Source organism: Phocoena phocoena, chromosome 1 (assembly GCF_963924675.1).
Source record: "Phocoena phocoena chromosome 1, mPhoPho1.1, whole genome shotgun sequence".
Lineage (NCBI taxonomy): Eukaryota > Metazoa > Chordata > Mammalia > Artiodactyla > Phocoenidae > Phocoena > Phocoena phocoena.
The window spans coordinates 115,940,913-115,953,400 of record NC_089219.1 but is presented as its reverse complement, the minus strand read 5'-3'; the positions used below and the strand labels follow the sequence as shown (position 1 = coordinate 115,953,400).

The following is a 12,488-nucleotide window of genomic DNA, read 5'->3' as shown; positions in this document are numbered from 1 at the left end:
TCTATTGCTTTAGCTCTCACTCTCCCTATCTCTATGTCTCTCTGCCTCTCTCCCTTTTTCAATTTTAAGCTGTGTTCAGAATATCCATTATGGACATAGATCTGATAATGTGATGGGCTCCTTGAAATCAATAACATTTCCAAAGAGTCCACCCATCATACTCGTAGGTGCCTTCTTTTGACTTACCTGGGGAGCCCAATGCTAATGAGAAGGCAGTTTGGGTACTGGGAAAACACCTTCCTTCTTTGTCCCAATCTTTTACCTATTATATATATTTTGTTCTGTTCAAATTATGCATGTATCTTGAATTGGGCAAATGGTTACAGTAAGAAGAGAAAAATTTTTGCAGCAATTACTTTAAGTCAGTCTTTTAAAAAATAAGATGCAAAGAGTTTGGGAAAGGTAATTTAAAAGAAAATTTAACTATATACCATTATATAGTTAACAAAACAAACCTTTCCAGAAATGTATCAATACTATAATTTGCAATAGTTCTTTTCTCTCGTGTGTTTAGAATATGCTATCTGCATGTCAGTTAGTTCTTCCAGTCAAATAATAAATAATGTCTATTATCAATTTCTCATTGAATGTCAATGGGAAAACTCATGATGAATAAGCTCAAGATTCTTTTTACATGAAATTATAATGTTTTGGGATTAAAGCCAAATAGCCACAGACTGGGTGTCCTATTCATAAAACAAAACAGTAGCTTTTGGAGCTTCAAGGACTACTTATCTTTATTCTATTCTCTCTTTCCTTGCTTCTTAATTACACACACACACACACACTTTATTTTATGAGCAATATAACTACATTCTGGAAATGTTGTTAATGAGAGAAAAGTATCCTTCATACAATAATTTCATTACCGTGATAAGGACACTTACTTTTTGGGGGGTATCCCTAATAGATTTTTTCCTAAACTAGTTACTTCACTTAAAAAATAGTGTATAAACAAATTTATGCTATTTTTTCCCATATTATACTATTATAAGCATTTTCACATGTTGTAGCATAAAATTCACAACCAACCAATAGTTTAAAGGACTATCCATTCTATTTAGTGGATGTAGATGTATCCAGTTTCCTTAAACATGCCCCAGTTTTCTAATTTTTCACTATCCTAAGGGGTGTTATGGTTGTCTTTGTGAGTAAAATGTCTCCCTCACCCCCAGACTTTTAACAGCATTTCTCCAGAATGGATTCACAGGGTGTGACTGTTTTAATTCACAAAGCACTGCCACACAGAGCTGTTGGAGCACCAAGTAGGCACCATGGAGTCTCTAATAAATGACCCATATTGATCTCTTGTTTCGTGATTTGTCTTGGTTTGTTTGCTCTTAGAGCTTTGATTTATGGCTCCAAGGAGCGATTTTGGAAAATCATTTAACCATCAGCTGAGACAATCGGACTATTGCACTTATAAGGTCCAAATGGAAAAGACCTGAGTCAGAGGGATTTCAGGCGTCAAAGCCCCGGATAGCCCAGCCGCTGCTACTCTTTCCAGGAGAATATCCTAGATTCTGGGCACAGTGACTGCAGGGAGGGAACATGGAGAAGCTGTCACTGTGTTTCCTGGTCATCATTAGCCTCCCTAATGCTTTTTCCCAGACAGGTAGGCACTGCTTCAGGTGGGCGCTGGGCTCTTGCATCAGGGCTACCTATGCAAAGCCAAGTTAGGGAAAATAGTCAGAGTGGGGGAGGGGTTGTGTTCTGGGAAAGAGGGCAGTCTGTGGTTTCTAAATCCAATCTCTCTATACATAGTGAGAGAATACATGTTTGTGGCCTAACAAGGTTAGAAAAGAGACAACAGGCCCCAAACGGAGTCACTTGTGTTAAGCCCCATGTCAGCAAACCAAGACCTAATACCTAACCTAATTGCAGCTTCAGCCTCTCCCCAAAATGTGACCTTTCACCAGTCAATATGAAATTACTTGGTTAAGACTAGAGGTAACCCACCTGATAAGACTCTTTCCTTCCCCCATAGAAAGGTGACCTTGCCTGAAATAATCTACTCTTCATTAGAAACTTCCTCTTCCTACCCCTTTCATTTGGTACAGCTCTTTGAAATTCCTTTCTGTCTGCTAGATGGCTGGCTGCCTGCTTCATGAATCATTGAATTAAAGCCAATTGGATCTTTAAATGTACTCGGTTGAATCTGACTTAATTTAGCAGATTTGGTGTCAGCGATGGAATGCACAGAGCCCTTCCAAGATCTTCTAAAACAAGAAACACGGGCATTGTACCCTCAGACCTTTTGGAGTTCTGTCCTTTTCAGAAGGGCCCTGGGTAAGTTGCTCTATGTTCTGAGCTCTGCTCTCTTTGCATCAAGCTCCTGATCTAATTGGCTTGCCAGTCAGTTCCCTATTTGATTGGAAACAGCCCTTGGTTCTGTTCCCAGATTCCATGTTGGTAATGACTGATGGCTCAGTCTGGAGTTCTCCGTTGTGTGGAACCCCAGTCTGCAGTCCCTATTCTTGGGGGTCTGCTGATTCAGTCCTTTCCCCAACCCCCAAATTCCATATTGGGAACTGCTGGCTGTTACCAGCTGAAAAACTGGACTGGGTTTCAGATCATACTGGGTCCAACTTAAGCTAGACCGGGTCTAGTAAATAAAGGTTATTGCTAATGGGATTCGTAGAAGTAAAAAAAAGAAAACCCACAAAATTGGTAAGCATGGCTAAGGCACTTAAAAGCTGTTAGAGTGCTCACCACATAACTAAACTCCCGTGTTAGGATAAGTTGGTCATGGGACAGTTTATATTGACACTAGATTACCTGACAACCTCAAGAAAATTTCCATGCTAGAAGGTACACTGTAAAACACCACACAATCCCCAACCCAGTGGCACATCCCTCTTAGATATTAGTTTGCCTCTGAGAGACCCAAAGTCTTAACTAAAAAAAAAAAGCAAATCCTTGAATTCAAAAGAGTTGAGCACGCTGCCTTCCAGCACACCTGCTTACTTTATGTCTATGAACTATACTGCTAAAAGATATAAATACCTACAAAAATGGCTAAACCTTACTAAAAACAATCTAGAATTACAGTGGCCATTATGGGGAATGTTCCAATTAGATATGATTATTTAAGAAGTGCACCTGAAAGTAAGGGTTCCCAAATCAAACAAATAGAATAAGATACCAGTTTTAATCAGCATGCAGAAGTCTCCAAAAGGCTTCAAAATTCCAAACTAGCTTCATTGAAAAATGCATTGCAAAAGGCTAATGAAAAAGATACAAGAAGTACCTAATACAAAAGTCTGATGTGATTCCTGCTATTCCTCTTTAGCTCTTTAATTGAGTCTCAGAGTCTACTGATCCTCTGTCTGAATTGTCTTTACATTACTGTAAACCAAAGTGGCCTTACAGACCCCATGTCTACCTTCAGTGGAGGGCCCCACATGGGCCCCTCCCAGAGTTGATGAGACTCTGAGGGATTTTTCTGGTAAACTGCTATGTTATTCCCTTAAACATCCAAAGGGAAACTAAATTAAAATTAATTAAAAACTTTGCCAAATTCTGATAGATATCGGAGCTTGCAGAGGGGATCTTGGGAAAACTGGCAGAAGCCAGCAAAAGGTAAAAATTCTTATCGGAGCCAGCTCTCCTGGGTCTCTGTGGAGAGGGGAATAAAATATCTTTTGCAACCTCTTTGGGGGACACCTCTTGGACACATCCAAGAGGTGTTCAATACTGCCAGAAATAAAACTATGTACCTGGGAGGGAAGGAGAGCAAACAGAAGATAATATGGCTAGATGGGAGGATTAGCTCCTTGGTATTTTTTAGGCTGCAACCCAATTCTTTGAGGAATTAAGAACAATTGCTCTTATCTTCTCTAGAAACAGCTAAAAGCCCACCTGTTCCTTTTACCAATCCTGAAACTTCCCATATTTATCTCAAATAAATATTGTAAAAATTCTGGCTTTAAGAAGCAAAGTTCTTCTCAGAGGAACTTGCATTCCTTCCCTGTACCTTTGAGGTGTAAATGTCCTACCTGGTCTTCTCCAGGAATTATTTTCTAGGCCAATCTCTTTAAACTACAAACTCCAGGGAGGTAATTCTTATTAGGGGGAAAACAAAAGAGGAAGAGGTCACTTAAAACTTAGGTGAATGAAAAATCTTTTAAGTGTCTTCTCAAATAACATCATATTATATATTATAATATAATATATTATATATTATAATATAATATTTATTATATAATACATATTATAATATATAATAATCTTTTAAGTGTCTTCTCAAATAACATTATATTATATATAATAATAATAACAAATATTATTAAAAAGTTTTAGCCACCTGAGCAGGTAACCTTAACTTATTCTATCTACTATAACAACTTAAATCCAGCTTTTTTATAACTAGTGAGCTGTGTATTATTGTACCTGTATAGTGGCAGTAATATTAAAATGAAAGCTATAAAGTCTCTGTTTGCCTCTGTCACTTATATGTGTCTCTCTATATATTTGTGTTGTAGATGTATGGTATTTTTCTACCTATGGATAATATTGCCAAAAATTAATCTGTAAAAGAGCACTATTTAATTGGCTTAAAGAAAATTTGGCACTTAAATAAAGTGTTTCTAAAATTTTCAGTAATATAATAGAAACTGACCCAAATGCTTTTCAAGTTCACACAATCTGGGAAACTATTGAATATTAATGATAATTTGAGCTTGTTGGTTTAATTAAAATGTCTACAGAGTTATATCTTTAGAGTTACCAACATTAAAAATAATGCAAACATACAACTTTTATTCTACCTGGGTTTACTAGTCAAATAAGTTCATGTCATCTCTGTTTCAAAATTTGTCAGCAAGAGAAATAACTTGGTATGATGAAATTTTCGTGAGTAGACAAACTGTTGAGAACAAGTGAATTAAATAGATGTAAGTGGGAAAAAAGTTTTTAGGTGAACTTTTAAAATAGTTTTCCCACAAAAAATTTTTTTAAAATAAAAAAATTTAAAAATACCAAAAAAAAATTTTTTTAAGAAAAATAAAATCATTTCCCCAAACCTTTTTGGTAAACTAACACCTTAAAGTTTTGCTAGGTTAAACTAAATTATGGACAGTCATTAAATATTTAGATCATTTCCAAATAAGATAAAATACTGAAACATTAATTACTGAACATAGGTTTATCCACTTTTGGCTTCCTTTTACAGAGGAGCTAAATATGTTTGGTTCTATTAAACATGTTTTGTGCCACACTGAGAAATTTACTATGAAAAAGCAGATATTTCTAAAAACAATAAAAAGTATTTATACATTTGCCAAGCCACAAAATGCTAAAGTAAAAGACAGTTCACAACTATTTACTTCTTTATTTCACTAAATCTTAAATTTTCTAAGGGTTAATAACAGAAATAATGAGATGAATATCTCCATATGTAAAGAAAATAAGATGTGTGTTTTCAGTAAAAGAAGGTATGAGGAATGAAAAAGCATTTTGTTGAATGAAAATAAAGTAATTTTGTCCTAAAGAGAGACTGCTTATTTCAGAATGGGAGAGGGAAAAAACACAGGACAAAATATGAATGTAAAGAAGAAAGTTGTAGAAGGTTTGTGGAAAAGGAATCTTTGGTAAGGGGTTTTATGCATGGTCAAGACTGGCTAAAATGGAAATGAATTTAATTGAGTGAATAAATTTTAATATTAAAAGGAAGCAGGCATAAAATTAGAATCTGCTTTTCTCTCTGTGAAAACAATAAAGTTTTATTGAACTATTTGTGTGCTCTTGATAAGAGATTGTAAAAGTTTTGTAAAAGTTTTTTTTCTTACCTCAAGTAATTTGCCTAGAAAGCAAAGATTTTGTGTCTTGTCAAAATAACTTCCTGTGCTCTTTTTTTTGCAGAGCACAGGTTCCAGACACGCAGGCTCAGCTGCCTAGCCGCTCCGCAGCATTTGGGATCTTCCCAGACCGGGGCCCGAACCCATGTCCCCTGCATCGGCAGGTGGACTCTCAACCACTGCACCACCAGGGAAGCCCTCCTGTGCTCTCCTTATCGTGTCTTTTGATTAGTTAAGAAAGCTGAGTCTTCTCTATTAAAAGAGCTACATTTTCCTTTACAACTATTTAACTTTCTGTATTTGCCTTTGAAGTCTTTAATTGTCATTATGGTTAAATGTATAACTAAGTATTGTTTTGCAATGACCTATGATCCTATTTGACCAAGGGCTTTACAATCTTTTAATATTTTTGACAAACTTCCTGCAAATCAAATTCTAAATGAAGTCATTTTGACCTCAAAGTAACTTTGAGATATTCCAGAGGACCCCTGGAAAATCTCAAAACACTTGTTCTCTCCCCTTATAAAAAGGAGATGTTAAACAAATTAGGCTTATTTGATATATTAAATTATATTGGAAGCATTGTCAAAGAAGAAGTAATACTAAGCCTTCTTTATGTTGTATTTGCATATACTATAAATTTTATAAAATTTTGAGAATTCCTAGAAATCTGACATATCCTGGTGTAATGATTATTAGTCATAATTCCAGTCTTATCTTAAAACATTGTATGTCACAGAAACAACCAAATTTCCTTGTCAGTTCCATTATAATGAGCTCTCAATAGATCTTTTTTTTTTTTTTTTTTTTTGCGGTATGCGGGTCTCTCACTGTTGTGGCCTCTCCTGTTGTGGAGCACAGGCTCCGGACGCGCAGGCTCAGCGGCCATGGCTCACGGGCCCAGCCACTCCGCGGCATGTGGGATCTTCCCAGACCGAGGCATGAACCTGTGTCCCCTGCATCGCCAGGCCGACTCTCAACTACTGCGCCACCAGGGAAGCCCTCAACAGATCTTTAACAATGGGCATTTTAAAGTTTTTTGTCATTTACAGTTATTTTAATTTTTATATACATATATATTTTTTTTTGCGGTACGCGGGCCTCTCCCTGCTGTGGCCTCTCCCGTTGCGGAGCACAGGCTCTGGACGCGCAGACCCAGCGGCCATGGCTCACGGGTCCAGCCGCTCTGCAGCATGTGGGATCCTCCTGGACCGGGGCACGAACCCGCGTCCCCTGCATTGGCAGGCAGACTCCCAACCACTGCGCCACCAGGGAAGCCCCCAGACAGTTATTTGTTTACTCAGATGCTTTTGCAAAAGTGTTTCTGCAAATGTGCTTCATCCTCAAAAAGATTATTGGAAAGGACTTTGACAAGTGCAGGTTTCTTGTAGCTTTAACATCATAAAACTAAGTTGAGTAAAAATTTACAGAGCTAATGGAAAAACTGGATTCAAGCAAACAAATATCAATTACACGGGATGGAAGGAATTAAGGAAGATGATTATAATTGTTTTGTTTGAAATATTGCAGTTTTCTTAATATTTTTTTCTCCAGATTTCAGGATACCTTTTTTTCTTAAGCTATCTATGACTTAAAGCAATTTGGCCAAGTATACCTTTGTAAACAAAGATGAAACATTTACTTTTTCTCTCTACCTGATTTCTCCCAAATTTGAAAATTCTTAAATATTCTTTTCATGGCATCATAGTTAGTCATTTACATAAATTCAATAAGAATCTGTTCTCCTTGTAACAGTATACAATTGGAAACACTGGTTGTACTACTGAGGCTTTGACAGAAATGTCATATTTGAGGGAGATGTGCATAGACTTGGATATGACCAGACACTTTTAAGGAACTAAGGTTGACTTTCTGGAGTCAGTAAAGCCCCTTGGAAAAATTGGCTTGGTACTTTACTTACAAGGTTCCAATGGAGCAGTCTTCCAAAGAGCTTATATGGTCAATCACTATTCTTACTGCATTTATGTAAATAATCAGGCCAAGTTTAATGCAAATAAATTAGTTTCACTGTGGTTATCTTTGATTTTTAAAAATGGGGTGATTTTAGAGAGAAAAGTTATGTGTGCACCTTTGTAGATATTAAATTCTAATCCTGTTGATTGTCCCTGAGGTTTTGTTATATATCTGCAAATTGGACTGGGTGCTGAATTCTTCTATTTTCTTTAAGAATTTGGCTATGAATCTGCAAATGAATGTTTCAATTTTCTCCCATCCTGACTTGGAATCACTAAGAACAAAGACTGTCCTTGAATCTCTTTGGAAGGGACCCATGGTCCTCCTCACTACCCAAATGGCAGCCAAAATCCAGGGACTTGAACCTTAGGTACACATCTCACAGTCAAAGAAGACTCCATTTGGCTTCTGGTCCTGCACACCAGCTGGAGATACCTCAGGTTGATCAAAAGGGGGGAATCGTTTAAAAAAAGAGACAACTGACCTAAAATGGAGTCACTTGTGTCAAGTCCCATGTTAGCAAGTCAAGATGCAATACCTAACCTAATTGCAGTTTCACCTCTCCCAGGAATGTGACTTTTAAGCTGTCAGTGTGGAATTACCTGGCCTCTCTAATGAGGTAATTCACCCGATAAGACCCCTTTCTTTCCCTAGAGGAAGGTGACCTTGCCTGAAATAATCCACTCTTTTCTAGGAACTTCCTCTTCCTACCCTCTTCTGTCTATAAAAGGCTTTCATTTTGTACAGCTCTTCAAAGTTCCTTTCTATCTGCTAGATGGGATGCTGCCCATTTCATGAGTCATTGAATAATGACAATTAGATCTTAAATTTACTCAGTTGAGTTTTGTTTTTTAAAAAAACTCTGCAGCTGACATTTCCCCTCTCTGTTTTTTTACGCTACAGATATGCACACAAAGGTCTTTGTGTTCCCCAAAGAGTCGGATAATTCCGTTGTGACGCTGACTGCACAGCTAACAAAGCCACTTAAGGCCTTGACCGTGTGCCTGCATGTCTATACCAATCTGACCCACGACTATAGCCTCTTCTCTTATGCCACAAGTTAACAATATAACGAGATCCTCCTCTTCAAGGGAAAGACTGGTGTATACAGTGTATCCGTGAGTGGAGCTGATGTCTTTTTCAAGCCTCCTGAGAGTTCTGCACCAATGCACTTCTGTGTGACCTGGGAGTCTACCTCAGGGATTACAGAGCTCTGGGTGGATGGGAAGCCCATGGTGAGGAGGAGTATGAATAGGGAATACTCTTTGGGGACAGAGGCAAGCATCGTCCTGGGGCAGGAGCAGGATGCATTTGCTGGGGGCTTTGATAAAAACCAGCCTCTGGTGGGAGACATTGGAGATGTGAACATGTGGGACTATGTGTTATCACCAGAAGAGATTAGCACTGTCTATGCTGGTGGGACCTTCAGTCCTAATGTCCTGGACTGGTGGGCACTGAAGTATAAAACACACGGTGAGGGACTTCCCTGGTGGCGCAGTGGTTAAGTATCCACCTGCCAGTGCAGAGGACATGGGTTCGAGCCCTGGTCCGGGAAGATCCCACATGCTGCGGAGCAACTCAGCCCGTGAGCCACAACTACTGAGCCCATGTGCCACAACTACTGAGCCCGCGTGCCAAAACTACTGAAGCCCACGTGCCTAAAGCCTGTGCTCCTCAACAAGAGAAGCCACCACGAGAAGCCCGCGCACCGCAACGAAGAGTAGCCCTTTCTCGCCACTAGAGAAAGCCCATGCGCAGCAACAAAGACCGAATGCAGCCAAAGCAAACCAACAAATAAATAAATAAATTTATAAAAAATAAAACACATGGTGAGGTGTTCATCAAATGACAGCTATGGCCCTGAGGCCCTTTTGTGAATCCTGAAGTTGCCTTTTGGGGATTACACCTTACATTTCCCTTGTCTCTGGCTCTGATGTTTTACTGCCCTACACACTGGGCTCTTGTGTCCTGGGAGGAGTGTATTTCCCTCTCCTTTCAGCACTCTTTTTCCATGGGACAGTGCCAATCAGAGGGTCTTATACATTTCTCCACATTAGAATTACCAGTTCACACCCCAAGCCAATTAAATCTGATTTTGGGGGTGTGGGACCCAAGCATCAATGTTTTTTAAAGCTCTCCAAGTAATTCCAGTGTTCAGCTGAGGTTGAGAGCCATTGCCTTTTAATGAGTGTTTAAGAAAAAGTGAGCCAAATTTTTTTCACCTAAAAGACTGCATGTGTCTAACTGTAGTCCTGCCAACATTTTCATTTCCCTTTATAGGAACACCCACCCCATTTACTGTGTTTTACTGAATTATCTAAAGAATACAGGAATAGGGCTTCCCTGGTGGCACAGTGGTTAAGAACCCACCTGCCAATGTAGGGGACATGGGTTCAAGCCCTGGTCCAGGAAGATCTCACATGCCACAGAGCAACTAAGCCCATGTGCCACAACTACTGAGCCTACACTCTAGAGCCTGTGAGCCACAACTACTGAGCCCACGTGCCACAACTACTGAAGTCTGTGCACCTAGAGCCCGTGCTCCACAACAAGAGAAGCCACCGCAATGAGAAGCCCACTCACTGCAAAGAAGAGTAGCCCCCGCTCATTGCAACTAGAGAAAGCCCATGCACAGCAACCTACCCAATGCAACCAAAAATAATTAATTAATTAATGAAAAGAAAAAGAATACAGGAATAGAATTTTTCCAGCATTCTTCTCCCACCATCAGGATGAGGTCATTACATATTAGAATTATCTTTAATTCTTTAATCCTTTCAATTTGAATATTCAAAAATTGAAAAAAGAAATGTTTTGTTGTGGTTTCTGTTTAATTTGTTCTATTTTTTTCTTCAGGATCACCAGTTTTCATTGTGTGAAATTTCCATTATTTTTTCTTCTCATTTATCATCATCCAGATCACTTTTATCAGTGTCCTTTATCCTTATATTTTGAGCTTTTATTTTTTCAAACCTAACCTTCATATTAGTGTTAGGGAGGAAGAATTTTTCCTCTACCCTTCTAAGTTCTTTTGGCTGATCTAAGAATTAAATTGACATGAGACAGATTAACAGGAGAAAATCAAACAAAATTTAATAACATGTATACATGGGAGGAACTCAGAAAAATTGAGTAACTTGCCAAAATCCTCACTTTATCATCTTCAGTTAAAGACAAAAGAGGATGTTGGGGGTAGTGGTTTGGCACTTCAGAAGGGAGGAAGACAATTCACACGGAGATGGAAAAGCAAACGTTTGATAAATAAATGTTTGCTGGACCACCAGAGACAATGGGACACAGAGTGGACTCTGACCTCTAGGACCTGCAGAGTTTCCCCCACCTCTCCTAGCCCATATTCTTTGCAAGTATCTCCAGTGATAGCTATATTCTGGAAACAGTCCTTGTATCTAAATACTTTTAGGCAGTTAGGGGGAAGGTCAGAGTTTCTTCCTGAGTCTTTTGGGCCTTGATTGTTTTAGCCTGAAATAATCCACATGCCAAAGAAACATTTTGGGGTGGCAGATTTTGCTCCCCTACAAGTGATTTGTTTTTCTCTTTAGCGTATTGGGATCCTTACTATTTCTAATGTCATTTAAAATTCTACAATGCTTTGAGTTGTCTTAAATTCTTTCTTGGATTTAGTGTATTTTTCTTCTTCAACTTTCATCTTTCATCAAGTCTCTGTTTTTCTTCAATTTGCTTGAGAGTTTAATGCAGTCACTGCCTAAAATTTTCTAAATTTCCTGTGGTTAATCTTTTATGAAGTAAATCTTTTACATGCTTTAAATAATTTTCTTTTATACTTTAGTAATTTTCAGTCCTCCTATTTGTTCTAATATAGTGTGAGAAGTGAGTTCTCTGAATCCCCCTTCCTGCTTACCTGGACACAATTAGATTCCTTAATAATTTAAACTAGCTAGCTGGTGGACTGATGCTTATATTAGTAGTTTCTAGTCATGCATTCCCAGCCCTGACATTCTGCAACTCCCATTTTAAATGACCCTCACCTCTACCAATTTCTGCCAACTGTTCCAGACTCACATAGGTGCACTTTTTAAGATATTTGTGTCTTCATTTCTCTCTCAGTGGAATGACCTGGAGTGCTGAAGAGGACACCTTTGATAATAGCATCATAATAGGCAAGATGAGGTCTTTGGTTCTTTTGGAGAGGGTCATAGGCTAGGGAAAATTTTACATCCCTCTGACTGGCTCCTCCCCTTGGAATGAAGAAAGACTCATCATGCTGGTACCATTTCCCAAGTCTAACATCCATGGGTCCACAGCTCAGGGGTCAAATTTCATATGCATATGATAACCTCTGGGGCTCTGGGATCCTTTGCTCTCCACCATGTGTGGAGATTCTTGTTGCTGCTTGTGAAATAAAATTCATATTTTATGACAAGGCAAGAAAAATTTAAATATAAAAAGTTCTTCTCTGTCTGTTGGCCTTCTCCCTTCCCCCACTCTGCATGGTGTACCTGCATCATGCATTGACCAAATCTCCCCCATCAGCAGGAATACCTGCTCAACCATAAAGAGCACCATTCTCTTAGCATCAACAAGACCACTCCTTAAAAGATAATATTCCTTCTTGATCTTGTAAGGGATCATGTGACCTACCACAATGACACTTAGATATGGACTGTGTAAACTGTCGATAATAAGACGTCATTTGATGTTCAGCCCTCTGTCTCAAAAAACTTATATAACTGTGCC

General features: G+C 38.6%; 1 protein-coding gene across 1 annotated transcript; it reads left to right on the top strand.

Annotated features, from left to right (window-relative positions):
- The first annotated feature begins 1,551 nt into the window (after positions 1 to 1,551).
- On the top strand, positions 1,552 to 10,651 carry CRP (C-reactive protein). Its single transcript, XM_065898430.1, is given in 3 exon segments — positions 1,552 to 1,615; positions 8,676 to 9,245; positions 10,629 to 10,651. Coding segments are annotated over 3 exon segments (657 nt in total).
- Positions 10,652 to 12,488: the final 1,837 nt, after the last annotated feature.